At 39.5% G+C, this 25,631-nt stretch overlaps 5 protein-coding genes across 9 annotated transcripts; 3 read left to right on the top strand and 2 right to left on the bottom strand.

Moving 5' to 3' along the window:
• Positions 1 to 987: 987 nt before the first annotated feature.
• On the top strand, positions 988 to 2,400 carry LOC135583275 (uncharacterized). Of its 2 annotated transcripts, none has more exons than XM_018826840.2 (2): positions 988 to 1,531; positions 2,130 to 2,400. In XM_018826840.2, exons 1-2 carry the CDS (start codon positions 1,030 to 1,032, stop codon positions 2,174 to 2,176), a joined length of 549 nt encoding a protein of 182 aa, XP_018682385.1. In that variant the 5' UTR covers positions 988 to 1,029; the 3' UTR covers positions 2,177 to 2,400. The 2 variants fall into 2 exon arrangements, with proteins under 2 accessions (XP_018682385.1, XP_065009335.1); XM_065153263.1 differs by having other exon boundaries at positions 991 to 1,531; positions 2,008 to 2,400.
• Positions 2,401 to 3,223: 823 nt separating this feature from the next.
• On the bottom strand, positions 3,224 to 9,060 carry LOC103987639 (adenylylsulfatase HINT3). Of its 2 annotated transcripts, none has more exons than XM_018826839.2 (7): positions 8,726 to 9,060; positions 7,766 to 7,821; positions 6,427 to 6,484; positions 5,055 to 5,121; positions 3,808 to 3,863; positions 3,657 to 3,710; positions 3,224 to 3,602 (listed from the first exon to the last, which is right to left on the bottom strand). In XM_018826839.2, the coding sequence occupies exons 1-7, from the start codon at positions 8,927 to 8,929 to the stop codon at positions 3,447 to 3,449; spliced, it is 651 nt and encodes a 216-aa protein (XP_018682384.2). In that variant the 5' UTR covers positions 8,930 to 9,060; the 3' UTR covers positions 3,224 to 3,446. The 2 variants fall into 2 exon arrangements, with proteins under 2 accessions (XP_018682384.2, XP_009404269.2); XM_009405994.3 differs by having other exon boundaries at positions 3,224 to 3,587.
• Positions 9,061 to 9,970: 910 nt separating this feature from the next.
• LOC135641773 (adenylate kinase 4-like) lies at positions 9,971 to 14,819 on the top strand. The gene is made up of 6 exons (XM_065157476.1): positions 9,971 to 10,203; positions 12,175 to 12,320; positions 12,404 to 12,523; positions 12,651 to 12,818; positions 13,867 to 13,956; positions 14,305 to 14,819. The coding sequence occupies exons 1-6, from the start codon at positions 10,089 to 10,091 to the stop codon at positions 14,401 to 14,403; spliced, it is 738 nt and encodes a 245-aa protein (XP_065013548.1). The 5' UTR covers positions 9,971 to 10,088; the 3' UTR covers positions 14,404 to 14,819.
• A 745-nt stretch (positions 14,820 to 15,564) lies between these two features.
• Positions 15,565 to 19,784, bottom strand: LOC135641772 (probable aspartyl aminopeptidase). Its single transcript, XM_065157475.1, has 11 exons — positions 19,677 to 19,784; positions 19,446 to 19,581; positions 19,264 to 19,342; positions 18,774 to 18,976; positions 18,404 to 18,473; positions 17,843 to 17,938; positions 17,552 to 17,707; positions 17,200 to 17,376; positions 16,922 to 16,996; positions 16,576 to 16,716; positions 15,565 to 15,976 (listed from the first exon to the last, which is right to left on the bottom strand). Exons 1-11 carry the CDS (start codon positions 19,750 to 19,752, stop codon positions 15,755 to 15,757), a joined length of 1,431 nt encoding a protein of 476 aa, XP_065013547.1. The 5' UTR covers positions 19,753 to 19,784; the 3' UTR covers positions 15,565 to 15,754.
• Positions 19,785 to 20,038: 254 nt separating this feature from the next.
• On the top strand, positions 20,039 to 24,667 carry LOC135583270 (BTB/POZ and TAZ domain-containing protein 1-like). Of its 3 annotated transcripts, none has more exons than XM_065155189.1 (8): positions 20,039 to 20,159; positions 21,725 to 21,878; positions 22,176 to 22,232; positions 22,581 to 22,947; positions 23,030 to 23,166; positions 23,550 to 23,865; positions 23,966 to 24,282; positions 24,367 to 24,667. In XM_065155189.1, the coding sequence occupies exons 4-8, from the start codon at positions 22,756 to 22,758 to the stop codon at positions 24,521 to 24,523; spliced, it is 1,119 nt and encodes a 372-aa protein (XP_065011261.1). In that variant the 5' UTR covers positions 20,039 to 20,159; positions 21,725 to 21,878; positions 22,176 to 22,232; positions 22,581 to 22,755; the 3' UTR covers positions 24,524 to 24,667. The 3 variants fall into 3 exon arrangements, with proteins under 3 accessions (XP_065011261.1, XP_065011264.1, XP_065011262.1); XM_065155192.1 differs by lacking the exon at positions 20,039 to 20,159 and adding an exon at positions 20,192 to 20,277; XM_065155190.1 differs by lacking the exon at positions 20,039 to 20,159 and adding an exon at positions 21,260 to 21,520.
• Positions 24,668 to 25,631: the final 964 nt, after the last annotated feature.

Below are 25,631 nucleotides of genomic sequence, written 5' to 3'. Positions count from 1 at the left end.
TTTGTTATTCTTCAAGAAAATAAATAATGTTTATCAGCTCCTTTATCTCCATCTCAAATTTTTCATCAATTGATATTTCTCACTTATTATTCGTTTCATATCTCTTCGCATTGTCCTCAAAGACCTTAAAGTTCTGATTCCAATGATCAAATTTTAAAGATGATAATATAATTATTTTTAAGAATAATATGACAATGAGTATCTATTTTGTATAAATTATTCAACAAAATGCAGAGATCAATGAATATATCATTCATAAACTAAAAAGGTGACGATTAAAATGACTGAAACATCAAGAGTCTTATGTGATCGTCGGATATCATTAAGATTAAAAAAAAATTATAAGATAATTCTAAGACCAATAGCACTTAATAGATTTAAGAATATTGAGTTAAATATGTGAAATTACAAAGAAAGGTAGGGAAAAAAAATACTTTTATCTATGGACAACTAAGTATTATTTTAATAAAGGATAATACGAGAAAACATCAATTAAAATGGGATAAACAAATATCGAACATAGTAAAAAAAAGTAGAGTAAGATCCTTAAAACTTTAATATAAAATTATAAATACATTTTTAAATATCATAATCTTAAGTAAGCATATGATTTTTTTTATATATTTCAATATCGACGAGAGATCCATATAATCGATTCAAATAATTAAAAATTATAATTTAATAATAATAATAAATAATTTTATGATAATAATATTATTTTTACACTTCCTTTTTTATAAAATTAAAATCACTCTATCATTATTTTTATTAAAACATCTAAATTGGTTAATATATTATTATTATATAATAAAACTTCATACTATATATGATTTGATATAATAAAATAAATTAAAATTTTAAAATAAATAAATAAATAAAATCCATCCTTTTATCGTTCTCCCTCACCCATTAAATCCAACCTCATATAATAATACCGTATCAATATCATAATACCATTATGTCGGCATCATACCCTCATTAGCCCATTTAAAACCACGCTATCGCCGCCCCCAAAAGAGACGGAGAGAGATGGGGAGTTCATCGGACGAAGCGGCGTGCCCTGTGCCGATCCCAACTCTAAACCCTAACGTGAGTCCTAAGAGGGCCGGCAAGAAAAAGAAGACGAAGAAGCAGGCTCAGAGGAGGATGGAAGAAGCGGTGGAGGACATGGGATTGGAAGAGGCGTGGAAGGCTGCGTGGCCGCGGAAGAGCCGCCCCGGCGGAGGAGTCACGCTCGAGGGCTACGTGGAAGTGCCTGAGGGAGCGGGTCGTAGCGCGAAAGTCGCGGACGGCGCGGACGTCGTCGGGAGGACGAGGAGCCTCACTGATGACGACCTGGACGAGCTCAAGGGGTGCTTGGACCTGGGGTTCGGCTTCAGCTACGAGGAGATCCCGGAGCTCCGCGGCACGCTCCCCGCCTTGGAGTTATGCTACTCCATGAGTCGATTGATGGAGCCGGCGGGCGAAGCGTCCGTGGCGGCGGAGCCGTGCGCTGCGCCTCCCGTCGCCAACTGGAAGATCTCCAGTCCGGGTAAGATTCCATCTTCTCTTCTTGTCGCGTAAAGATCTGGTTTTCAGAGGATCTCGCTCGATTGCCCTGATGGGAGATTCCGATCCGGAAGAAAAGATCCGAACTTTATGGAGGGTCGTATGCATTAGTAACGAATGATTCCACTTAATGAATCCAGCAATAACTCCAATTTTCCTCATGGTTCTCTATATGATCAGCTAATACTGATCTTTCAAGATTCTTTCAAGACCAATTTGAGGTAACACCAAAACCTGTAAACTCCAGAAAAAACAAAATACATAGCATGATGAGCTAATAATAGTCATGGCCAAAAATATGTTGTGATTTAGCTCATATTGGTTAATTTCTTTTGGTGATCTGCTTGGCCTTTGCAGAGATGCAATTGGCCCTATCCAATGCCATATTTGGTGAACCTACACACTGCTTTGTTGTTTCCTCTTGACTTTATTATCCCTTCTCTTCCTCAATATTTTTAGGTGACCATCCTGAAGATGTTAAAGCAAGACTGAAATATTGGGCCCAAACAGTGGCATGCACTGTCAAACTATGCAACTGATGGAGTAACCTCAAAATTATTTCTTGTTGATCAAACAACCAGTGGTGCGATGCCTTGGCAGAGCAAATTCTGGACTCTGTGCTGCCTGAGATGATGCTCTCCAACACTGTCTGTTGGCACAGCCAGGCTCAGATCTGATGCAACTGAAGAAGCAGAGGCACAGTGATCCAGGAGGAAGAAGAAGACAAGTGGTCCTGAAATCTGAGAATAATGATAATTTCTTCTAGCATGTATGACCTGCATCATGTAGACGATACTGTTTCATGTATTATGTTAATGGTAGATTAAAATGCATTTCTGCTTCCTACCAAAAGTTTTTTCTGTGCATTTGTGGAATGTTTTCTATTATGAAAAATCTCTCTCAAATCTGTACATACTGGTTGTAGAGCTGCAACATTAGAAGCATGCTTTGAATTGTCTAAATTCTAAACTGATGGATGACATGTACTTTTCACCAACTCTTGCAATTAACTACTGGAGTCAGCATCAGTTGCATCAGACAAAGGAATCCCAACTTCTGTGCAACTAGCAGAAGAAGAAACCAGTGAATAATTGTGGACTGGATGGAGACAAACTTGTTTGGTCCCATTTGTTTCTATGTAATTAATTTCTAGATTGTGGTCTGATTGGGTTTTGTTTGTATGTGGCAGGGTCTCCATGTAGTCACTGTTGATGGACTCAGTTCACATGTGGTAAGCAGGTCTTTCTGATGTGAAAAATATAATATTCCCATGGTCATGAGCTTTGATGTCTCTGATCAGTACAAATTCTAGACATTTGCTTGAGGCATTATTACCTGCACTAGTACTGTGATCCTTCAAACCTTCCTGTCATGTAGCCAATGTAGGGCAACCAAATGATCACTCAGTAGGAACCTGCAAAGGGATCTGATCTTTTTTAGTCAAGAAATAGAAGATGAATTCACATTTCTTCTGTAACAATTTTTGCCAATCTTGTTGGCTTTGGTAAGAAAATTGCACATCATGTCCCAGTTTTATTGTTTATGATGTCAAGAAATCAATCTTAGAATTAATAACCTAAATTTAAAATCGACATTATAACTCTGCATTTGATGTGATAAAGCTAAACCCATCACTAATTAATGATAGGAAAATCCCTAATGAAAACAAATCTGATGTAGAAATCAAATAGGTACGTTTTATTGTCACCTCTGTACTCGGTTCATACATGAGTGTATTTTGGTGGGAAGAAAAAGAAATGGAAGAGCTCAGAGAATCCCACCATCTTGCACTTGCTGTCAATCTTTAATTCCCACGTTACAGACTTCAGAAATGATCGCTGTGTTTAATATAATTTGAATAAACAATAACAACACAGAGCATATATACAAAATTCCATTCACTTGTGATTCCTAATCTTGGCAGCAATCCATGCATCAGATAGGCAGCTATCAGTGGATAGAGAACAAACCAGATCTTGAATTGAATTCACAAGGTCGACGATTTTTGGGTATGCTTCGATGGGTTGCCTTCTCAAACTCTGCATGTCATACGTCTGAATTGTAAATGAATTAACATCGGCAAAATGATCGGAGTTATACTGTGTTACCTCAGAAGGCCATAGCTTGTCTCCTGTTTTCCGAGGAATTACGTGGAGATGAGTCTGCAGCATATTTAGGTTAAATCAGTTAAATGTACAGCCATCACAATATGATGCTATCTGTTGAGGCTATTGATCTAACTTATAATTGGGTACTCACATGAAATATTACTTGCCCAGCCGCCAATCCATTGTTGACCAATAAATTGAATGAATCTGCAAATTTCACGAGTAAATCAAATGTAACCAAACACTTCAAAAAGAATTCTTGTATAAAATGATCAGAAAAGTGCTATCAACAGAGGGCAGTCAGAACAAACGGTATGATTTCCGGAAGCAGGTGGCTTGAGATATGGAACAGAATATTTCCTAATGATGTGTCCTGTTGTGTGTGGTGGGTAACCGAAGAGAGAGATCAGTTTGACTTCATATTCAACTTGATCAAAATGAAGATATTGAGAATGTTAAGATGCCAAAAGTATCTATAGCAGGTACTACGACGAAGAAGAAACAGGAGCATGGTTATATCAAAAGAGAGTAAAACAATGTGAGGAAGGATAGTGATGAAGAACTTGAAAATAAAGCCAAAAAGAAAAAAAAATGACGGCTATGGCAAAACAAAATGTAAGGTAATTAGTCTTTGTCTCGAAATGGAAGCAGGAGTTGGAGCAGCAAGAATAAAATGCTTTCAAATACATCTAATCACCTAGTTGAAAGCTCAAAGTAGAAATTCCATGTGGATTAGAATGGTCCAGAGCAGTGAAAAAGGGGCCCACTACATGAGTCTCCCACCAGTGCAAGGTATAGATCGCGCCAATGTCCGTCATTTTCCCAGTCAAGATGTTATTTCCATGATTTAAATTTGGCTACACAAGTCACAGAGGAAGACTTACTATGGTGCCAAGACTTGCCTTGTTAAAAGAGCGGCCTAATGCACAAGGCTTCTACGTGGGGTTCAACAAAAATCAATTTACGTAGCATTATCTGTGGTCTCCATGACCTAAACTCTAATAAACTGAGTTGCGTAGGTGTTACCTTACCATAGTGTTAAGATTCAAAAAATTTAGAAACAGTCCAAATAAAACTAATGGAACATTCAGGTGTCCAGCAGATGCACAATCAAGCTACATTTGTTACAATAAATAACAAGTATTTGATAAATACACCTTTGATCAAAAACCAAGGAACAGAGGTTGATTTTAAGCACCAACAATGACCAGGGTGAATCGGCATTCCACAGTATCATCTCTCCGAGAAAGAAAAATGAAAGCATTTGTTGATCAGGGTGAAAAGTGGAAGTTGTACTATTTATCTCATCTATCAGTTAAATGGCATCAATATATAAAACATAAAAAAAGAAAAACAGATGCTTAATCAGGAGAGATTTCTTATATATGTTCCACCTACCAGACTGAGTAGCTTTCATGATACAACTGCTAAGAATTGGTATCTTGGAACACATGGCTGCTACCACCTGCATCAAAAACAACATGGAAACATTAGGTGGCAAAACATCCTTCTCCACTTTTTTCCATTAAATGACAAATTGCAAGTTGCTTTAACCATGAGGACATAAGTACGTAAAAATGATGAACAGAAGCTTCGTAAGAAGGATAGAAATCCTTGTTATAGAAAAGGATGATGTTAAACTATGAGCTCAGCCAGAGGTATCAAATTCAGAATTGAACTGATACAACCGTCCATCTTTTCTCTCAAGCTTGTCAACTTTAAAGCATATTTTACAGGTATACGCAAATTCTGACTGCACAAGTGTTTAGATGAGAAACCAAGTCGAGGGATCAATAGAGCTTAGGGAAAAAAACATGACGAAGAATCACGTCAGTTCACAATATACCAATGTCATTGCAAGATTTCAATCTTGCAGAGAGAGTTGCAGACTTTCGATGCTGTCCAGAATGTTTAGATGGATGCCTTTAATCCATGAGTGTTTTCCCATGTTTTCCTTTTCAGTTACACAGCTAGAATACGAATTGGACATTTTTTGATGTTTGAAAGTTTAGACCTGGCTTTTCTTTGATAGGACAGCTAGTAAAGATAAGAAAATGATTCATTTATTCTCTAAGGAGCATGCACTTCCAAGCCTGAACCAATGGCAGTGATGCAGCATGCACTGTTACCACAGCTAGTGCATCGCCAAGGCATGAACCTGGGGTAAGAAATATTTCTTAGCTTTGGTATCTATCCATTAGTAGTATAAAGATTACCATTCAAGCTCGTAAACCAAGGGACTTATTAATGAAAGAAGAGGCAAAACATTTTAACTAGCATAGTCAACAGATATCAAATAACACATGAAACTGTATTTCACTTTATTCATTAATTCATATGATATATGTAACTAAATGTTCATCTACATACACGGCTTTAAAGGGCTGCACTCCAAATGAACACAACCATCAGTATGGCTCCTCAAGCAGATTACACAGAGAAATTTGCAAGACATCCGTTAGCAAAGTTGGAAACTTTTATCATATCAATACGATAGATCAACAGAAGAAACAAATTAAACAACTAAGTAGTTCCACAATGTGAGATCAGCAAGGCAAAACATAAAATAATCACACAAGACCAGAGATATCACCAATTTATAAAATGTAATTTTATCATAAATGTCTCAACTACCAGCTTTGACAATTTGTTAAGGAGCCTAACTCTACATCTTGCAAATGAAAAGTTAGTGTCATCCATAAGTAAAATTTACCACTTGAAACTACTCTAAGAATCAACATTTTAATCTTTCATAAAAAAGGAAACTCACAGGAGGTGGAGTTGATTCCAGTGAAGGAGCATGCAACTTTGGAATGATAAGGGAGTGCCTACACAAGAAAAAGGACGCTGAAGAGTGAATATAAAACCAAAGAAATCCAACAATATAATTTACAAAAAAAACTAGGGTATGATCCCATTTTTATTATTTGAAACTTCTATGCCAAGATCAAGCTGTTTTCAAGTTTTATCTTCTGATAAGCTTGCTTATTATCATCAAGGCAACAGACAGGTGCATGGCTTATTAGACATAGCGTTTGGTAATGAATTGATGAGGTTTCAGGTCGTCGTAAGACTAGAACCGGTCCATGCCACTAACATGTTGAGTTCCTAACCAGAGCCATGTAACCCAAACTTTATAATAATTGGGTCAGATAGAAAAGGGTCAGGATGGCTGATGGAGATGAAGCATTTTAACAAGATTGGTTACCCTATTACTCTCTCGGTACAATCAAGTTAGGTCTGATTAATCCTCAGTGTACCTGGAAATTGAACTTCACCTGAGCTCAATCCAACCTACCACTGAGACAAATCCTGGCTCATAAGTGATGCCTCCAACCAAGCTATATTTAAGTATCTTTGCTTGTTTCTGTCAATCATTATTACCCCCAATATAACTTGAAAAATCAGACTTGCAGAGACTTGTTCTCTCCAGAATTGTTTTCACAATGCATTAACCTATAAAATCTAGGTGCATAAGAAACACTAACGAATGCGCTAACATGATATTAAGTTATAGCAACCAGGCTATTTTGGATTATTTTCAAGTCAGGAATGCAATTTAAGGAGAACGCAAAACTCTAAATAGATCACCAATTGCCGTAGAAAGGCAACTTAGTACAAGATCATGTAATTTTGAAACAAGTTAACTCTGGTTGGTTTGGTGGCTCAAGTCCAGCTTTATGCTACTTGTAGGGTGAAAAAGATTAGCATGGTATCTAGGAATGTTTTACTTTTACCTTAATCTATGTTAGCAAATCAACCTTCTTCTACTAGGACCTGACTGATACACCCAATAATTAGCAATAAATAAGTCTAATCAGGCTAACAGCCTTAATTTAATGATTGCCACCCATCTTTAACTCCACCTACTCAGGACTGGGAAAAGAATATCTCACCATAAGCCAATGATTTATGGATATATTCACAGAAAGGGAAAAAAAATGCAAATAGAAGAGTTCAGAACAAACATTAGACCTTAATGTTTACAAAACCGATACAAAACTTAAGGAAAGCATAAGTTTGGAATGTCATAGCATTAAGTTTGGAAAATTATATTGCACATTTGCACTCAAGGAAAGTATAATCATAAAATTGTAGATATACATTACCCAATGCTCAATGGGCTAGAGTCCAATATACATATGCATACATCATCCTCATATAGCTGCAAACAATAAAAAGAGAGTAAGCAATCAAGATCAATAATGGAAATAATAAAAGATCCCAAGTTGCATATTTCCAGCCTATGATTGGTGTTTGGAATGGAAGAGGTATAATTCCCATCATGTGAATATATTAGATCGAGTACCACAGTTACAAAAAAAAATGATTCAAAGATTAACAAAAGGCTACTAATTATATGTCAACCATTTTGCTCTTCTTCATTCGTAGCTTTTATTTCATCTTAAGGTATATTGTTGCTAATTTTCTTCCTTGAATATATGTTTGAGCAAAATTTATCAGATAGATTGTACAACAATTTTTTTTCTTAGGTGCCTGGAACAAAAATTTTTCAAGGCTCACACTACTACCACAGCACCTCTCACATTGTTCATGCAATGTTTTAACATGTTCTCTCTTCGTCCCCCAATTGCATCCTTAAGCTAAAGAAAAACCATCTGTTCCATTACGATCTAACATTCCATTCCCTAACAGTATAAGCTCCATTACCAAAACTTGTGTTTCTCCTGAATTAGTCCGTTCCTGTTCAACCTGTTTGAAGGCAACAAACACCCAACACTAACTCCTCCCCATTAACAGACCAACTAGGCCACTCTTATTAAGTTACCAACGTCCGCTGACGAATGATTATTAGTAGCTTATGTTCACTTCAGATTAGGCCAGAGTCTTATAGAGGGACTCCACTAGCCGAATGGTTCCAGTTAAATTTGAGAAGAAGAACACCAATAAACAACGTGGATGTGAGTCGGCATATGGGGAACCAAAACCCATCAAGAAACCGCGCCTCGTCTGCGGTAGATCGCATAAGAGCCTATCCTACCCTATCCCTTTCAACTAAATCCGGCGTCAAGAGAACCTGAACTGATCAAGGAAAGGGAAGGCTCTACCTTGAATGCCGGGGATTCACCGCGAATGATCCGACAAAAGACGCACCCCTTCTCCCCGCCCCGTTCCGTCTCGCCTCCGCTTCCGCCTCCGCCGCCGGAGCAGCGGGAAGTGGAGACTCCCGGAGGCGGGCCGAGGGCCGAGAGAGGGCCAGGGCCGGTTTGGGTGAGGTGGGAGGCGAGGACGGCGAGGCGGCGTTGTGCCATCTAGGAGAGATCAGCGGCGGAGAGCGTAGTCGGGCGGACTGCTATCGCCATGGGATTGTGGTGGTCTCGCGGTAGGCAGCTATCTTCTGACTGGCCGATAGAACTCTCAGGCGGAGAAACTAATTATAAAGACCTCCTCATTCTCTCGCTATAAGCTTTATATATATATATATATATATATATATATATATATATATATATATATATATATATATATATATATATATATATATATATATATATAGGAGCAAATTTAATTATAATATTATATATAATAAACAATCTTACACCCATTCACTATGAAATTGATATATTGCAATTTTCCTATATTTAGCTTAGTTCATATCTTACAATTATTTTCTCAAGCATAAATTGGCACATAAGATCATGTGCGATGGATATTTTTTTTGTCATTTGCAGACATAATTTTGCACATTAGATATGACCATCGACTCAACAACCAACGGAAGGTTCTACTCAGAAAGGATCCGTTGACTTGATGACCAATGGAAGCTTCTATTTGTAAATGACCTCAAAGTCATAAGATATAAACCATCTTCATGTGTTCCTACCCTCCTTTTTTTGGCATTCTACTTTATGGAGTTCTTAAACCATCCTTTCATACTCTTTTATTATAATGAATCCTTTTGATGCCTCCTATGCTCGATTTATGTATGCAAGCAATTTTTGAGGTGGAGGTCAACATTTTGTCTTCAAATTCTATGAAATGTACTAATTTTGGTAAATGCCTTGATTTGGTATATTGCTTATTTATATGAATTATCTAATCGCAATTTTCTGTTTAAACTCTGCTTAAAAAATTACATGAAATTATTTAATGTCAATAATAAATAAATAAATTTGTGGTTAGGTGTTGAAGTTGGTAGCCGACCGCGTTGCAGTGTGCCTACCGAACAACTGTCCATCTCGAACTAACCCTCTCTCTTTGTTATGATGGACGGTTATGATGAAAGGTATAGGGTACTTTACGTTGGACCGTCGGGATAGAATACGGCACAAAACCCTCGACGGAGAAATCGACCTTTCCCTTTCCCACGTCGTCGATAAAAGGGGCGCCTCGGATGGATCTTGCCGCGTCGTCGTCGCCGAAGCGGGATTGTATCGGTCGGGGGGAGGAGCGGCGAAGGGATTGGCGGACATGGCGAGCGGCGGGAGTGTCGATCTGGAGGACGTGCCGTCGCTGGATCTGATGACCGAGCTCCTCCGCCGAATGAAGTGTGCATCGAAACCCGACAAGCGGCTTATCCTCATCGGTATCGGTTCCTTCCTCCGTAACCTCTTTGTGTTAGATTGCATTCTCCCTCTGCGTGTATGCGCTTTCGCTTATCAAAGTTTACCCTCCTTTTGTGGATACGAGAAATCGGGAAGAATATGTTCAACGAATTGGTTTAAGAAAAGTCGAAGAATATAAGTGTGAAATGATGAAATCAACCGTTAGCTTCCCGACAACAGCTAAATGGGGTTTCGAAATGCGCAATGATTACTTAGGACAAGGGATGATTTCATCCTGAGGGCTCTGAGGCACATTTAGAACGGTGTCTATGTTCATTGTCGTTATTGCTGCTTCATCTGGGATGAATATGTTGTGTGGATGTCTGCTTTGCCACTGAAACAAGGAAACTGAAATTGTTTGACTGTTATGTGGAGGAATGAATGCGGCTAGTCCTAGATGTCATGTAGACATGAGAGGCAAAATTATGACCAATGGATTGGATGGGACCAATGGCGAAATTCATGGTTGCTCGAAAAATAATGATTTACAGATTCTTATATTGTTCTCGAAAAAGTTTTGTTTTGTCGAGACATGTAAATTTTGTTTAAGACCAATATTAAACCAAAGAGTTATGAGAGATATAGGAACTCCAAAAGCTTTGATCTATTCTTTTCCTCTTCTTTTCTTAAAGTAGTGCTCCCAATCACCCACTTCGTCAAGCACATGGTCAAAGAAATGAGAGATGGAAGTGATACATCGGATAATATGATGCATCTTTTCAGAAAATATAGGATTATTGACCATGTGAATGTCAAAAAGTATTTATTTCCGGAATCAGTTATTTTTTACGTAAACTGACTATCTCCATTTGCAATTTATTCTCTTTCTAGTTCTCTCGTTGGGAAGTTAATTGTAATTGAAGTTTGAAACCGAGTAAGTGAATAATAACCACTTGCAGTGGAATGTAGTACTTATTTTTTATTCAATGGATGCCCTATGTTGTACCAAGCATTGGAGTTTATGTTGTTGCAATATCGTAAATATATTTTTATTAGAAATATAAATATAAAACTCTTGTATAGTTTTTTGATTAATTTTGCTTCAATGTTATACTGTTGGGTGTTGTTAATTTTAAAATTATTTCGTTTGAATCTTTGAAAGAGATGTGCATGGATATTTATGGTTGTTTGTGTCTGAGAGGCGACATGAACTATTCCATTCGGGAAATTGATATTAATCTAGTATCCTTGATCCTTTGTTTCTTAGTCAAAATTTCCAGCCTAAAATACTCAACACACAGTTAACAGTATTCCCTCCACCTTCCCCTCCCCCCCCCCCCCACATCAATCAGAACTAATTGTGGGGTCATGCATTTCCTATATTTTTGTTCTTGGTCATAACTTCAAGCCAAAACTAAAGCAGCTGAAACTTATATTCCAAATGCTAGGCTAAAATTTTAAAAAAATATCATATTTCATAAATACAGTTGAATGAAAAAAAATTGATTCATTTATCAACAAAAAGAAAAATGCAACCTCTTCTTTTTGTTATGTGGCATATCCAAGGGCAATGGCTTGGCATTGTTTCCAATACAATGTTTGCTTTCTTCATTTCTTCTTGTGCGTCTTACTCTATGTTTTTGGTCTGAGCTTATTTTTCTTGTTATTTGAAGTGTTAGAGAAGCCAGATGTTCTGATACAACTGCTAGTTTCTTTTTTAAAATTTCATTATGATGACTTCACTTTCAACACTTTTGTTGTGCATGATTAAAGTATATTTTTCGCAAAGTCGTATTGGACCTTACTATAGAGGATTTATCTATTGTCTTCTCTTCATCTATGTCTAAATTATCTTTTCAGATTTCCTATTTGCATATTTGGTAATAGGAACTGTTTTTTTTTTCTTTTTATGGTGCTAATACGTGGTGACGTCACGCTTTCCACTTTCTTATGCATGGGTAGAAAGAGTGCTAAGTGTCTGTTCAACTTTCATGGGGTTTTTAACATTCCAGGTCCACCTGGTTCTGGGAAGGGTACCCAATCTCCTATTATTAAGGATGAATATTGCTTGTGTCACTTGGCCACCGGTGACATGTTAAGAGCTGCTGTGGCTGCTAAGACCCCTCTTGGGGTTAAGGCTAAAGAAGCTATGGATAAGGTATTCCTCTTAAAATAAATGAAATTTGGACCAAAAAAAGTTATTTTCATTACTGATCAATTCTGTGGCTCTTGGTATTCCAGGGGGAGCTTGTTTCTGATGACTTGGTTGTTGGAATTATTGATGAGGCTATCAAAAAACCATCATGCCAAAAGGGTTTCATTCTTGATGGGTTTCCAAGGACAGTTGTTCAAGCTGAGAAGGCAAGTCTTCTATGCTTTTTTCTCTTCACTCCAATGCTAGATTCATTGTTTGATGAGTTAAATACAAGTCCTTTATTTTCAGAGCTTTTACCTACTTTGCCCCTTCATCACCTGATTCCAAATGCAGCTTGATGAGATGCTGACCAAGCAAGGTACTAAGATTGACAAGGTGCTAAACTTTGCGATTGATGATGCCATACTGGAGGAGAGAATTACTGGTCGTTGGATTCATCCACCTAGTGGTAGGACTTACCATACGAAATATGCTCCTCCAAAGGTTCTTGGCATCGATGATGTAAGCAGATGGAATAAGTTTATTGTTTTACTAAAGCATGTTCTGTTTATGTTATGTAAAATGTTTTTGTCACAGGTCCATGTATGTTGTGTTGCTACTGTTGGACATTTCTTTTATTGCATTTGCATTTCCTACTTGCAAAAAACTAGTTGTGGGTTGGTTGGATTGGAGAATTTTGCGTTAGAGCCTTCTTGCTTATCTTCGAGCAAAAGTTGGGTTAATGCAAAATGACAGTAGGTATGTGGTTAAGGTATAATGACTTCTGCTTCTGGATTGCATAGAGCTTGAATATACATATAGAGTGTGCTGCCAGTTTGCACATAGCTTGCGGAATGTCATTATGATCTTGCCTAAACTGTGCTTCTTGAGGATCCTTATTCTGTACTGCAGTGTAGTGAAGAGATCATGGGTTCACCGGATTGACCATTCATGATTTTATTCGTATGAATGGGGTTGGTCAATCTGAACTTCAGTCACAAATTTGGAGAATGAAGAGGGAGGTAATAGAAAAGGGAGGAAGAGAGAGGGGGTGGGCCATTTGCACCCTCCTTTTGGTGGTCTTTCCTATGCACACCTTTACATGCTTTGTAGGAATCCCATGACACCCTTTGTTAAAAGAATTATTTTGACCTTTTAGATTCTAGATTGATAATCTTTTTGCAGACAGATATTCTATTGAACATATATGTGTTAATTTGGTATGTGTAATTTTCTTATTTTTCATAATCATGTTTGTGTTTAATATTTTATGATTCTTGCAAATTAGCCTTCAAGCTGATCGTAGAAGTTTTTAGCCTTGCAAGATTCTTGAAATTGCCTCAGTAGTTAATCACCTGTGTTGTACATCTAATCTCCTTGTGAGCTTTTGTGTCCTTGTGTATCCATTTCAAAGCACATTAATGCATTTGATATTTACTAGATATCATCTTTTAGTTTTGATGAGATTTGGGAGAAGAGACATGATGTGATTTACTCTTTTTCTAATTTGGTTGGTCCTAGAGAATTAGTTCTTATGTTTCTTTTGTTATTTCAAAATTATGCTCTGAAGGTGTCAGGAGAACCTTTGATTCAGAGGAAAGATGACACAGCTGAAGTCCTCAAGTCAAGGCTTGAAGCTTTCCACAGACAAACTGAACCGGTAAGTTGATTTTCCTTCTTATTATCTTCTTGATTATTTTTGCTGATAACTGTTTTATCTGTTGCATAATGGATGATACTTTTTGTAAGCAGCATATAAATTTTTACTTGGTATTTCTTGACTGAAGTCATCGGGTACTTGTATTCTTACCGCCGTCCGATATATGACTATTTGCATGTGCATGTGTAGTCAATCTGGGATTATTGGCAATAATAATTTTGATGGTTCTAATTATGACATATGATTTCATTGATTCATTTATGACATAGATAAGTACATCAAACTTCTTGGTTGTTATTTTAGTATTAATATGTGGAATTATATGTGTGCTATTGTTGTTTATTTCAGGTCATTGATTACTACAACAAAAAGGGAGTTGTGTCTCAGCTTCATGCTGAGAAACCTCCCAAAGAAGTTACTTCTGAGATTCAGAAGTCTCTTTCATGAGTGCAAACCTTTCGGTGGCTCGTTGCAACTTGATGTCACGAATAATCAGTCAGTTTTTTCCTTGTCAATCATGACGCACATCTATCAGTCACAGCTTCAAACTACCCATAACTCTTAATATTCACTGAAATGTTTGCATCAGCTTTTTTGTGCTTCATGGTGTTAGTACAAGTTTAGTCTGAAATAAGGTTTTCCCGAGTGAAGAAAAATATTTTATTGTACCATTTATTGGAAACACGGACCCTCTAGCATTGACCCCATTTTTTTGGGGATAGAGAGATTCAAGAATTTTCAAAATTGCTGCCTTGTGTGGAAGTTTGTCTGAAGAAAAATCTTCCTCTTTAACCTGCTATGTGATCGAAAATTGTTTGTGAACAGTTGTCGTAGTTATGTTAATCAATATCAAATTTATTGGATGTCTGTAGGGCTATAATCTGATTAACATTTGTGACAGGAAATTGGATGCATTTTCTCAATCTAAATACGATCAGATGAGGTACGCATCCATAAGCCAAATAAATTTGCACTTTTATAAACAAGTCTTGCACTTCTATAGACAAGTTTTTCGATGATTGCCGTTTGTCAGTAGTCGAACTAGTCTCCTAGACAAAGATGATTGGAATTTCTTTTCGCATGCTTCGTTTGCTTTGTGTCTGTGATCTTCACAGTTGTATTGAGGCAATGAAACCCTTCTTGTAACTTTTTACATGTAGTTATGAATAGGAATCTTGACCAAGTGCTTCTTTCGCTTTGTGTCTGTGATCTTTACAGTTGTATCGAGGCAATGAAACCCTTCTTATAACCTTTTACATGTAGTTCTGAATGGGGAATCTTGATTTGGTTACCGAAAACCTATCGTTCTTTATAGTTTCTTGATATCGAACTAGGAACACTTGAAGTAGAAACGATAAATCAAACAAAAGAGGAACACTTGAAGGGTTCATGTCGTGTCGTTTGATGCTGTGGAAACCTAGACGATAATTGTAGGGTTGCTCTAAATGTGTATTTATTTCTCGATGTAGGCTTGCTGGTGAAGGATCTTTGTAGTACTGGCAGAAGGTTCAAAGCACCAACACCAGTGTGTTTACTTCCTCCCCACATGCCCTGCACATCAGCAAAAGTATTTGGTTCCAACAGATCAAAAGAGAGAACCAACATAGGTTAGGGTGGGTAGTAACGAGATACTCTTGACATCTAGATGATCAAATAGGAGTTCAATGTGACAGCTGATAGTTTTTGAGACAAAACCCCATTGAGTTAATCGTTCCCAGAATGTCATCCCGACATAATTAGTTTAGGAAAAGGTAACCACCGAACTTGGCATCATCTGTTGCATCATCCTTTAAATTGATTAGCAGTCCACGATCAACTTGTTATCCAGCTCTGTGAACTCGTCGAAGTATGCCTTGAGATGCTCATAAGAGTGCTTGGCATCATCGACTGCACACATCTCTCTGATGCTGTGCATCGACAACTGAGGAGCGCCAACATCAACTGTTCGGATTCCGACACCGCTTGCAAGTATGGGACCGATGGTTGAACCACATGGTATGTCGTTCCGAACCACAAAATCCTGGAGTCATAAGAATGGTAGAACTAAGTGGTAACATCTAAATCATGGAGTCATATAACTATGCTGAAAAAAAAAAAAGAAAAGTTTACTAGAATTTCTTCTGTATTCATGAATATCAACTGCCAGTTTGTAGTTCATCATGCCATAGCCTAATAGTTAACCAAGGTGGATCTAACATTAGCCTGAACAAGCACATCAAACATTTAAGTTTTGCATGAAATGATGAAAATGGACCCAGCCTCTTATTACTTATTAATTAGTAGGTTAATCAAAGTGGTAGTTAGAAACTTGTGGAGTAAAATTTATATTTCCTTCTTGCACATTAAAATCCAACTTATCAAAAATGCCATTAAATAGATCGATTTCGCATTTGGCATCTGGCACATTCCACATACTTATACATGCAGCTATCAGGATCAGGATCGATCATTATACATGCACTAGTTTTAATTTTAAAGGCATTTGAATAAGCACAGAGATTATCTTTTGCACAAAGATTATATCTTAACTGCATTGAATAAAAGTCTGTAAATAGCTTGGCCAAATGTACAAGTAATCACTATTAATACAAAAATATGCCAGTTTGAGAATCAACTCACCTGAATTGGTAAGTTATGCATCTCCGCAATTTCTCGAAATATGAATGCAGTAACAGCATTTGTTGCATAACGCTGATTGGCATTGTGTTTAATCACAAGACCACCATGTAGTTTCGGTTGATGATTTTCCTCGTGCTTGTCCTGGCAGGAGAGCATGTAAAAAGAAGCCATCAGTGCCGTTTACATTTTCGACTGCTGTCGGTAACTCGACAGCATACTGACATTGTATTTCGAGAGTATCGCGGAGGAGGTACAACAAAATTGATGTCACATTCTTTATCGCAAACCATTCAGGCCTTACGGCAGGCAGCCGAGTGTACATATAAATCAGTTAAAAGGAACATACCATAAAATTAGGATGTAAAGCATGTGCCATGTCTGCCGATACGAGAAAACTCCTATGGATTGACTTCTCGAGCAACTGAAAATTTTTTGGATGAATAAAAAAAATAGTTTAATCTATCAGAAAATGCCGACAACAATTAGGTAGACTGTGGTCAAACGAATTCACGTTTAGAATTTTTAGTAATGCACAAGCAATACAACATATAAAAGCATAATGTGAATATGTCTGCAAAAGCAGAAAAAGCAACAGAAAATATGAGTAGAATGTGAAAATGGTACCGTGGGATCTGAAGAATTAAAGTATTTTGTTATTCTTGATAGAGCATCCAACATGGCAGGAGATCCAGCACCCTGAGCTGAATCTGATCCGACCTCCTCGTGATCAAATAATGCCACCATCCTTACGCCAGTTTCATCACCAAGAGAACTTTCAACAGAGGTGGAGTCTATTAATGCCTGAAATCAGGGAGCAACCTTGCACAATCATACACAGAATTCTAGTTCTGTTTCCGGTATCAATCAGTTTCAGACGTTGTAGGTAAAAACCCAGCAATAAATCGAAATAATCATGTGCACCTTTTGTGGTGTGAAACACTGCTGCACACAAACGATGAGTAACACCACAACTGACCTTTAGTGCACAAAATGACATGCAAAGGTTGTCAAGTCTTCCAGAGAAAATGAATTCCTTCGTTGCACCACCAACGACACTTGGTTGAGTATCACATACTTGCAGCTCGAAGTCGCATATTTCATCTGGATGGCAATGAGCGTGGTCAGCGATCAGCTGTGAAAACCAACCAACCATTGTGTCAGCTTCCAACATTCAATTTTGCATGCATCAGTCCTCTTTAGGTATTTCTAACATAGGTTATGAATATACACAGTTAGAGAAACAGGCATGTTTAGAACATTCTTTTACCTGCAGTAGTACTGGATGATGTTTTTTGTTATCAGCATTTGTTTTCTCATTTGACTCAGATGAGCTATTATGATCAACAAGCTTCTGGAGCTCACCCTGCACATATATAGTTGACAATAGTTAGCTGCCATTATTCAATCAGAAAAGATTGAAGCAAACAGCATCTTGAACATGTTTGAGCAAATAAAATATTATTCTAGGAAGTTTTTGATCAAATACATATCATTTTTGAGTCTTGAGATAGACTGGAACAGATAATTGAATGACCAGTAAGGTCAGCTGAGGTAATAAACAGACATTCCGCATGGGAGAAAGGACATGATGGTCCTAGGGTCCTGGAGGAATTTTGTGTTTGCAAGCCAAATGGCAAAGATACAGTAACCTATATTTCATCAATCAAAATAATCTTTGTTCAAACGATGTTAAAATAGTGTCATCAAGGAGAAAAGCCCAACAGTTACTTCAAACAAGTTTGATTAGTGTTAGAGCATATGTATAGTAGGCAAATGAAGAAAATCAAGATCAAGTTCACAAAAAGTCAAATTTAGCGAATTAAATCACCTTAATTGATGTAGCCAACACAGGTACAAGATGACTATGTGTGTTAAACTTGAAGCCTTCCGTAACGCTCCTGTTAGCAAAAATAAAAACAAGCATATCATAAGGTATTAACCTCAACAAATTCCATACCGCCGATCTAATTTTTCTTCTAAGCTGTCATTAACCCTTTAATCTAACACTTAATTAGTGAACAAATGATCAGAAAGAATTACAGAAACAAGCATGCCATCAAATAGTCAAAGTCCAAATCCGACAATGTACAAGCGAGTAACTCATGTATAACTTCATAAGTAACCATAGTGTCCAGTTCATAGCTACTAAGAACACGTAAAATACCAATTTAATATCTAATGTTAACTGTAACACTAACCTGTCCAAGTGAATAGCTAGGGTAGGAATCCGAAGGATGGGCTCCTCGATCCTGACAAGGGTATGTGAGTAGGTTACTGAATGCTCCTTCACTTCCTTCTTTATCACTCTTCCGGCGAGGGTTAAGTCGCGATCAAACCAAGTGTGCCAAAGTCCTCCTCCATATGTCTGCACACCTACCTCAAGATATCCTCCTTTTGTTACCTAAGCAAATATGTTACACAATGATCAAGTACAATAAAAAATATCAATAACCTCACTTGCATTTCCTGAAAGCTATTTCTCATTAAATTAGTTACAAACCAAACTGTTTCACTTTCATCAGTGGTGCTAATCATAGACATGATTGGATAAAGAATCAACTTCTGGATCCACTCTTTTTAACTACTACATTTTTCTGATCAACCAGCCCAATAATCAAAAACAGGAAATTGATCCACAGTAAGAAGAACAACTTCAAGGATATGTATATAACCAAGATGAATGCTTACCTTGGAGACAGGCTTGACTTTGAGGCACGGGCTGTCTGTATGCGCTCCAACAATGTGGAATCCATTCCCAGCAACATATCTGTTGATCCAAAATGCATATAATATACCACCAGATAGAGCTATCAAGAGAGACTTTGCATCCAGGTAAGGAAGCCATAGAGGAAAGTATTAACCCTACTCACTTCTTTCCGATGGCGAAGGCGATGATGGTGGAGTGATTCCTCGTGAAGAAGTACTTCCCCCCGGATTCCAACACCCAGTCCTCTCTCTCCGATAGATGAGCGAAGCCAGCTTGTTTCAAGCGCTTCTTCGCCTCATCTACAAGTACAAAAATCTTCCCCCGATCAATACAAGAAAACGAATCCAGATCTTTGTAGATCAAAGCGAGAGATCGGGCGATGAGGCTGGATTACCGACGGCGTGGAAATTAGTAGGCGAAGCGTTGAGGAAGTCGACGAGGTCGAGGGCGATCGGATCCACAGTCGCCATGTCTTCCGCTGCCTTTGGGTTGAACCTCCACGCAAGGAATCGTAGCGGCTTTATAGTCCGAAATGTTAGCCGTTAGGAACTCCTCTGGAATCGTATCGGCAAATATACCGGTTTTAACTGTTACGATCTCATCTGATAACGCATACAAAGCACGGTATTAATTAGTATTTAAGTAAATCTCAAATCACATTTTTAATGGTCCGGTTTGACGATCGAACCGATTCTGAATCTGGACCGGCTTATTTTTATCCTTTCCTCCTCGATCTGATACTTCGACGACAAATCTGGCGCATACTTCGACGACAAATCTGTCGCCTCCTTCCCGAGAACAATGGCATTTCAAGAACTGCACGTGCCACCCGATCGACACTCGCTTCTTGTCTGCGGTTGTCTCGCTCGTCGTTCAGGTACTTTTCCTTCCAATTCTTTTCTTGTTTCGATGTCGTCATTGCCCTCCTTTTCTTTGCGTCGTATGGTGGGCAGATCGAGGATTAGGTTTTTTCTGATTCGTCCCCGGCGAATCTGGTACGGGAATTGCTTAAGACAAAGTGCATAAACTAATCTGGTTAAATTTCTAATTTCGATTCGATTGTGCTGCTGGAATTTATTTTCGGTTTTCCTCTATAAATTCATCTTGTGTTCTTGTTAGCATATTGTGGGATCAATTTAGATTGTATTGCTGTAAGAGATCTGTTTTTTGTTCAAAGGTTAGGGTTTTCTAGGATCGTAGTTCCGTTGGGTTGAATCTTTGGTCACCCTTTCTTCGACAGGGTTAATTCTATCGCAAGATTTGTTCCAATCTTCCATTTATGACGTCTTAGCTGGAGTGATATGCCTTGTGGACATGGGTAGAACCCTAAGGTGTAAAGAAGTTGTATTGATTCTCTTCCTGCAATCCGTGTTTACTTACATTCAATACTCGACCTAATAGGACCAGCTTTGCAGAGGAAAAAGTGTCATATCTTACTGAGTCTTTTTCAGTGAAGGACGAACTAGCTGTGAGAGAAAAAGGTCCTTCACTTTTCCCTCAGCCTCGGTCACCAGCCTGATTGAGATCTTCAATCCCCGGCTAATGGATTCTTCTCTTCACCAAAGGAAAAACTCGAGTGCTTCCTTCCCCTATTATGGTGTTAAGTGAATTCTTGATTTTGTTATCTTTTTGCACCTTGCTGAATATCCTTGATGTATCAGTGATATTAAATCTTTAGCAAATCATCCTAGTCATTGAAACTTCCATGGAGCTTTCTTGTTTGCTTGATTGTGCCTGATAGTTGACCGGTAATATTCTTTGGTGATGATCATAAATTTCTCTTATGACCAACATCCTTTACCTTCAAATCTTCTGTTAATCATAAGCGTGAACTTCTTTATTGAGGAATTATTTGGTTTTGGACCATTTGTTTTGTTGATAGTGCATATTTGATGGTCTTATTTACAGCTATACTTGTGTGTGGAACTAGATTGACTGTTTTATTGATGGTGGATTTGGGTCGATTTTAGGTGGCAGTGTAGTCAAAAGTGCTAGACGTTAAAAGACGATTTTGAAAAGCCCGAATTGCTAGATGCTTTGATATTGTAAAATGCTCGAGACGTAAGGTGCTTGGAAGATCAACTATTGACTATAGGTCAACTATTTAAAATGAAACAAAGGAGAGGTATATCATGATGTCTTTGGCAGCGGAGAGTGACTGAGAGGACTGTGGATTTCCGATGATGAAAAGTTGAGAGATGGGAGTACCGACGATGAAGAAGAAACGATGGCCGTCAGGTTAGGGCTTGATCGTGCACTGAACTTATCAGTCGGGATATATACGTGTTGCTGTTTTCGTCTTAATTTTTTGATAGTAGTGTGTCAGAGAACATTTGCTTCATGAGATATGTTGTTTGGTTGATGGATAGTTAAAGCTCTTTATTCAAGTGTTTCTACAGGATACTTCTACGTTTGAGTTTGCTGACTATATTTTTTTTGTAGATTGAAGGATTGCCTATTGCTTCACTCAAACATGTTCTCGGTGTCTAAAAGTAGGAAACTTTAGATGCTTGCCTGAGATATCATAGAAATGTCTGATGTGAGAAATCTGTGATGATGGATGCCATTGGACAAATAGCTCCGGAACAAGCTGCAGGTACTCGAGGACCTTTATTTGGTCATCCTCTCCCTAATATACTGGTAGTAGATTGATGAGTGCAGGGTTGGTTCTTGGATACTTTTCCTCAGCCAAGAGAAAGCAGGATTTCTTCCTCTGTTTTCTTAGCAAGACAACTTGACCTGAAAACTCGCACAACCTACGAAGAGCAGTTTGTCAACTCTGTGAAGTTCGACTTTGGTTTCTTCATAAATATTCTGATGAATTAACTTCAAGAAAGCTTTTCTTTTTTCCTTCTCTGTCCGATGTTTACTGTTCATCGTTTTTTATCTGCAGGATGGAACGTCTCACTGAAGCTTCGATGAAGAATTCAGCTACTGCGGTGGCGAGCAGGTTTCAGATAAACTGCTTTCAGAATTTTCATAGAAGTTATATTAATTTTTTTGCTTTCAAAAATACTTTTTGGAAAAATATATCAACTCAAAGCGACACCCAAAGTTTCTAAAAGCTGTGGAATCACAATTCATTTGGAGAAAAAATATACACGATAAAATGAAAGTAGAATTAAATCCCCGTGAAGTTCATAATATCCAGGACAGTGAGTGCTTACTGATTCAGATTATTTTTTCTTTTTTTTTTGTTTATTGAAATTAGTTTGGATTAGTTTCCAATTGATCAGTATGATGATCTCGTGTTGTCTGATCCGACGAATAAATTCTTTTTTTTCTTCTTTTGTTGTAGGCTTAATAATTGGTGACCGTCAATTTTGCACCTCTTCAACAGTTGTTGCGGGCCCCACTCGAAAAGCCAGTGAGGCCGGACAAGCGGAGTTTGGAGTCGCAGACTATGGGGCTATGTTCGCCATTTCATCGTTTATTCTTATCCCCTACGTCCGCCACTGCCTGCCTCCTTATACATGCACGCCGCCACCATAGCTTACCGCTGGCATGGGATCATGAAGGAGGAAGAGCAGCAGCACGGCGAGACGCTCGTCTCGCCGACGGGGTTCCGGCGGTGGCTCGAGGCCGGGAACGATGACACGCCGCCGACCGATGTCCGGATCGTGACGTCCGGCCAGCGGCGACTCCCGGCTCATTCCACCGTTCTGGTGATAAACGAAACACCACCACCTATACATGCACTTGTCTATCATCTTCTATTCAATGCTCGCTTTCTTTCTTCGGGCGCAGGCTTCGGCATCTCCCGTGCTGGAGAGCATGCTGCACCGACCACGCAAAGGTGGCAGTAACCGAGAAATGGAGATCCCCGTTCTTGGCGTTCCCTGCGATGCTGTTCATGCTTTCCTCCGTTTGCTCTACTCCGCCAGGTCTCGTATCTTCTTTTCGTCCAATCTTCACACAATTTGTAGTACACCGATCTCCCTTGCGTCTCCCCAACGCTCTTCTTAATGTCTAGGACACTGTATACACAGCACAGGAGTTGTGTAGGTGACATCACTAAGAGCTTATTCGCGGACAGGCTTTTTTTGTTTTTTGATGCGTTCTCCTGATGTCTTACACTTTTTATTCGAGAAAATGCTGTCGAATTGCAGCTAACACTTGTGCATGGACGGACGTGTCATGCAAGCGATCTCTCCTCCGAACACGTGTGACGTGTCTCATCGAGCTGTTTTTTTAATAGATTGGACATATAATTATCTTTAAATTATTTTAAGGAGTAATTTTGATGGACGGTTGTGATTCACGGCAGGTGCGTGACGCTTGCGGAGGAGGAGATCGTCGGGGAGCACGGGATGCACCTGATGGTGCTGTCGCACGCGTACGGGGTCGGGTGGCTGAAGCGCGCGTGTGAGCGGGTGCTGTCGTCGCGGCTGACCGCCGAGGGCGTGGTGGACGTGCTGGTGCTGGCGCAGCAGTGCGACGCCCCCCGCCTGCACCTGCGGTGCATGCAGCTGCTTGCCGAGGACTTCGCGACGGTGGAGCAGACCGAGGCCTGGCGGTTCCTCCAGGACCACGACCCCTGGCTGGAGCTCGACATCCTCCAGTTCCTCGAGGACGCCCACCTGGTGCGTACGTCGCATGTTTCTTGCAGGGCATGATGCTGTAGCTGAGAGAGAGAGAGAGAGATTGATGGGTTTGTTTCCGGCTTCGATGGTGTGACTGCAGAGACGGCGACGGCTGGGGAGGAGGAAGGCGGAACGGAGGCTGTACATGGAGCTGCACGAGACCAACGAGTGCTTGCACCACATCTTCAAGGATGGATACGCGGCGATGGGGCACTCCGGCAGGGAGGAGAAGCGGGCCCGCTGCCCCAACCCCGTCACCTGCCGCGGCCTACGGCAGCTCGTCCGCCACTTGGCGGCCTGCGACAGCGAGAAGAGGCGCTGGTGCCGTCGGTGCAAGTGTCTCTGGCAGCTCCTCCGCCTCCACGCTTCCACCTGCACCGAGCTCGACGACGCCTCCTGCGAAGTTCCCCTCTGCATGTACTTGTGCAACTGGTGCTGCTGGGAAATTAATAGAAGAACATAACCCAGCTCATTCGTCTTTGTTTCTTGGTGATTCCACAGGCAATTCAAGCGGAGGATGCAGCGTAGGGAAGGCGAAGAAGCGGATGGTGATGACAAGTGGGGGATGCTGGTCAAGAAGGTGGTCTCAGCTAGAGTTGTGTCCCACTTGGTGAAGAAGCACAAACAACCGGTACTGTATCCGGGGGATTCAAACTAGAACAGCAGCTTTAGCCGAGTAGTTCGCTTGGTTGCTCCTCCAACTCTTATGTTGCTTTGTTCTTCGGTTCACCATCCTTGTCTTGTGTAAATTTAGCCAGGTATATATATATATATATATATATATATGAAAAATATTTTTTTTTGACTAATTTTTACAAAAAAAATCTAACCATGAGTAGTTTTTAGAGTTTGAATAGTTAGAGACAGGAGGGGATTCGAGATGGGTATAAGTGATATTGGAATCGATTCATAATATGCTAAATCGTCTTCAAATCTCGATCAAAATTAGTCAAAATTAATTTGATCGAATGGAATTGGGCCGCTGCGTCGTATCTCGCTGGCTGCAATTGTGACGTGCATCAGAATCATATCCGCTGGCACTTGAAGTCCTCCTCTCGGTGGTCGGTGACCAGTAGTGCTTCCTCTTGATATCCTCTCTGTCGTGGGGTAAGTGAGGTTGCTTGTCTCCCTCCTCGTATAGCATGCCTTGTCCCCGTCCTCCCTCTTCAAAGGTCGGCATCGATTGAGCAGCTCAAGGCACTATTCACGGTACGTTCTCTTGTTCTTGATCGCATGTCTCTTCAGACATCACATGTTCTAATCCAAATCTGATATACAGTAAGCTTGCCCAGTGTCCGTATCTTGTTCTTCCTATGGCAACAATGAATGCCCAGCAAGTGTTCGACAAAATTCCCCAGCTAAAACAACTCGTGTTGGGCTGGGGGTGTGCAGCAGAAAAGTGCGTGAGGTGCACTTACGGCGATGAACTTATCGACGGAAAGGAAGACAAGGATAAGAGAACAAAACGGAGTCACGGAGGACCTACCGTGGCCGACCGTGTTTTGCTCTACGCGTTTCACGTTGGTCCGCCACTTTCTTTTACCCCGAGAAAACTCGATTAGTTCGATGTCCTTGGATTCATGAACTCATCTCAGAAGACTGCACAGATCACGATGGACGTAATTATCTCAAGAGATCTGCAATGAAGACTGTCACGAATTGCAAGCAGCGTTCGCAGTGAAGAATTGAAGTCATCCACATCCATGGCGACGCGTTGCAAGACTTCATGAATGCAGGAAATAACGTCATATTAGCTTCAATGAGTA

Source organism: Musa acuminata, chromosome BXJ3-6 (genome assembly GCF_036884655.1).
Source record: "Musa acuminata AAA Group cultivar baxijiao chromosome BXJ3-6, Cavendish_Baxijiao_AAA, whole genome shotgun sequence".
Taxonomy (NCBI): Eukaryota; Viridiplantae; Streptophyta; class Magnoliopsida; order Zingiberales; family Musaceae; genus Musa; species Musa acuminata.
Note: the sequence above shows the minus strand (reverse complement) of the source record. Positions and strands in the feature narration are given on the sequence as shown.

What these genes read in the sequence shown, in the direction of transcription:
- LOC135641772 (XM_065157475.1), bottom strand. Translation starts at nt 19,752, where the DNA reads ATGGCGACTGTGGATCCGATCGCCCTCGACCTCGTCGACTTCCTCAAC. An exon ending in AAGTCAAGCCTGTCTCCAAG is followed by an intron (nt 18,977 to 19,263) that starts GTAAGCATTCAT and finishes ATATTTGCTTAG; the next exon opens with GTAACAAAAGGAGGATATCT. An exon ending in TGTTGGCTACATCAATTAAG is followed by an intron (nt 17,939 to 18,403) that starts GTGATTTAATTC and finishes ATATATGTGCAG; the next exon opens with GGTGAGCTCCAGAAGCTTGT.
- LOC103987639 (XM_018826839.2), bottom strand. Translation starts at nt 8,929, where the DNA reads ATGGCACAACGCCGCCTCGCCGTCCTCGCCTCCCACCTCACCCAAACC. An exon ending in TGGAATCAACTCCACCTCCT is followed by an intron (nt 5,122 to 6,426) that starts GTGAGTTTCCTT and finishes TTTTTGATGCAG; the next exon opens with GTGGTAGCAGCCATGTGTTC. An exon ending in ACAAGCTATGGCCTTCTGAG is followed by an intron (nt 3,603 to 3,656) that starts GTAACACAGTAT and finishes TTTACAATTCAG; the next exon opens with ACGTATGACATGCAGAGTTT.
- LOC135583275 (XM_065153263.1), top strand. Translation starts at nt 1,030, where the DNA reads ATGGGGAGTTCATCGGACGAAGCGGCGTGCCCTGTGCCGATCCCAACT. An exon ending in CTGGAAGATCTCCAGTCCGG is followed by an intron (nt 1,532 to 2,007) that starts GTAAGATTCCAT and finishes CAATATTTTTAG; the next exon opens with GTGACCATCCTGAAGATGTT.
- LOC135641773 (XM_065157476.1), top strand. Translation starts at nt 10,089, where the DNA reads ATGGCGAGCGGCGGGAGTGTCGATCTGGAGGACGTGCCGTCGCTGGAT. An exon ending in CAGTTGTTCAAGCTGAGAAG is followed by an intron (nt 12,524 to 12,650) that starts GCAAGTCTTCTA and finishes TTCCAAATGCAG; the next exon opens with CTTGATGAGATGCTGACCAA. An exon ending in AGGTTCTTGGCATCGATGAT is followed by an intron (nt 12,819 to 13,866) that starts GTAAGCAGATGG and finishes TATGCTCTGAAG; the next exon opens with GTGTCAGGAGAACCTTTGAT.
- LOC135583270 (XM_065155189.1), top strand. Translation starts at nt 22,756, where the DNA reads ATGCACGCCGCCACCATAGCTTACCGCTGGCATGGGATCATGAAGGAG. An exon ending in CGGCTCATTCCACCGTTCTG is followed by an intron (nt 22,948 to 23,029) that starts GTGATAAACGAA and finishes CTTCGGGCGCAG; the next exon opens with GCTTCGGCATCTCCCGTGCT. An exon ending in TGCGAAGTTCCCCTCTGCAT is followed by an intron (nt 24,283 to 24,366) that starts GTACTTGTGCAA and finishes GTGATTCCACAG; the next exon opens with GCAATTCAAGCGGAGGATGC.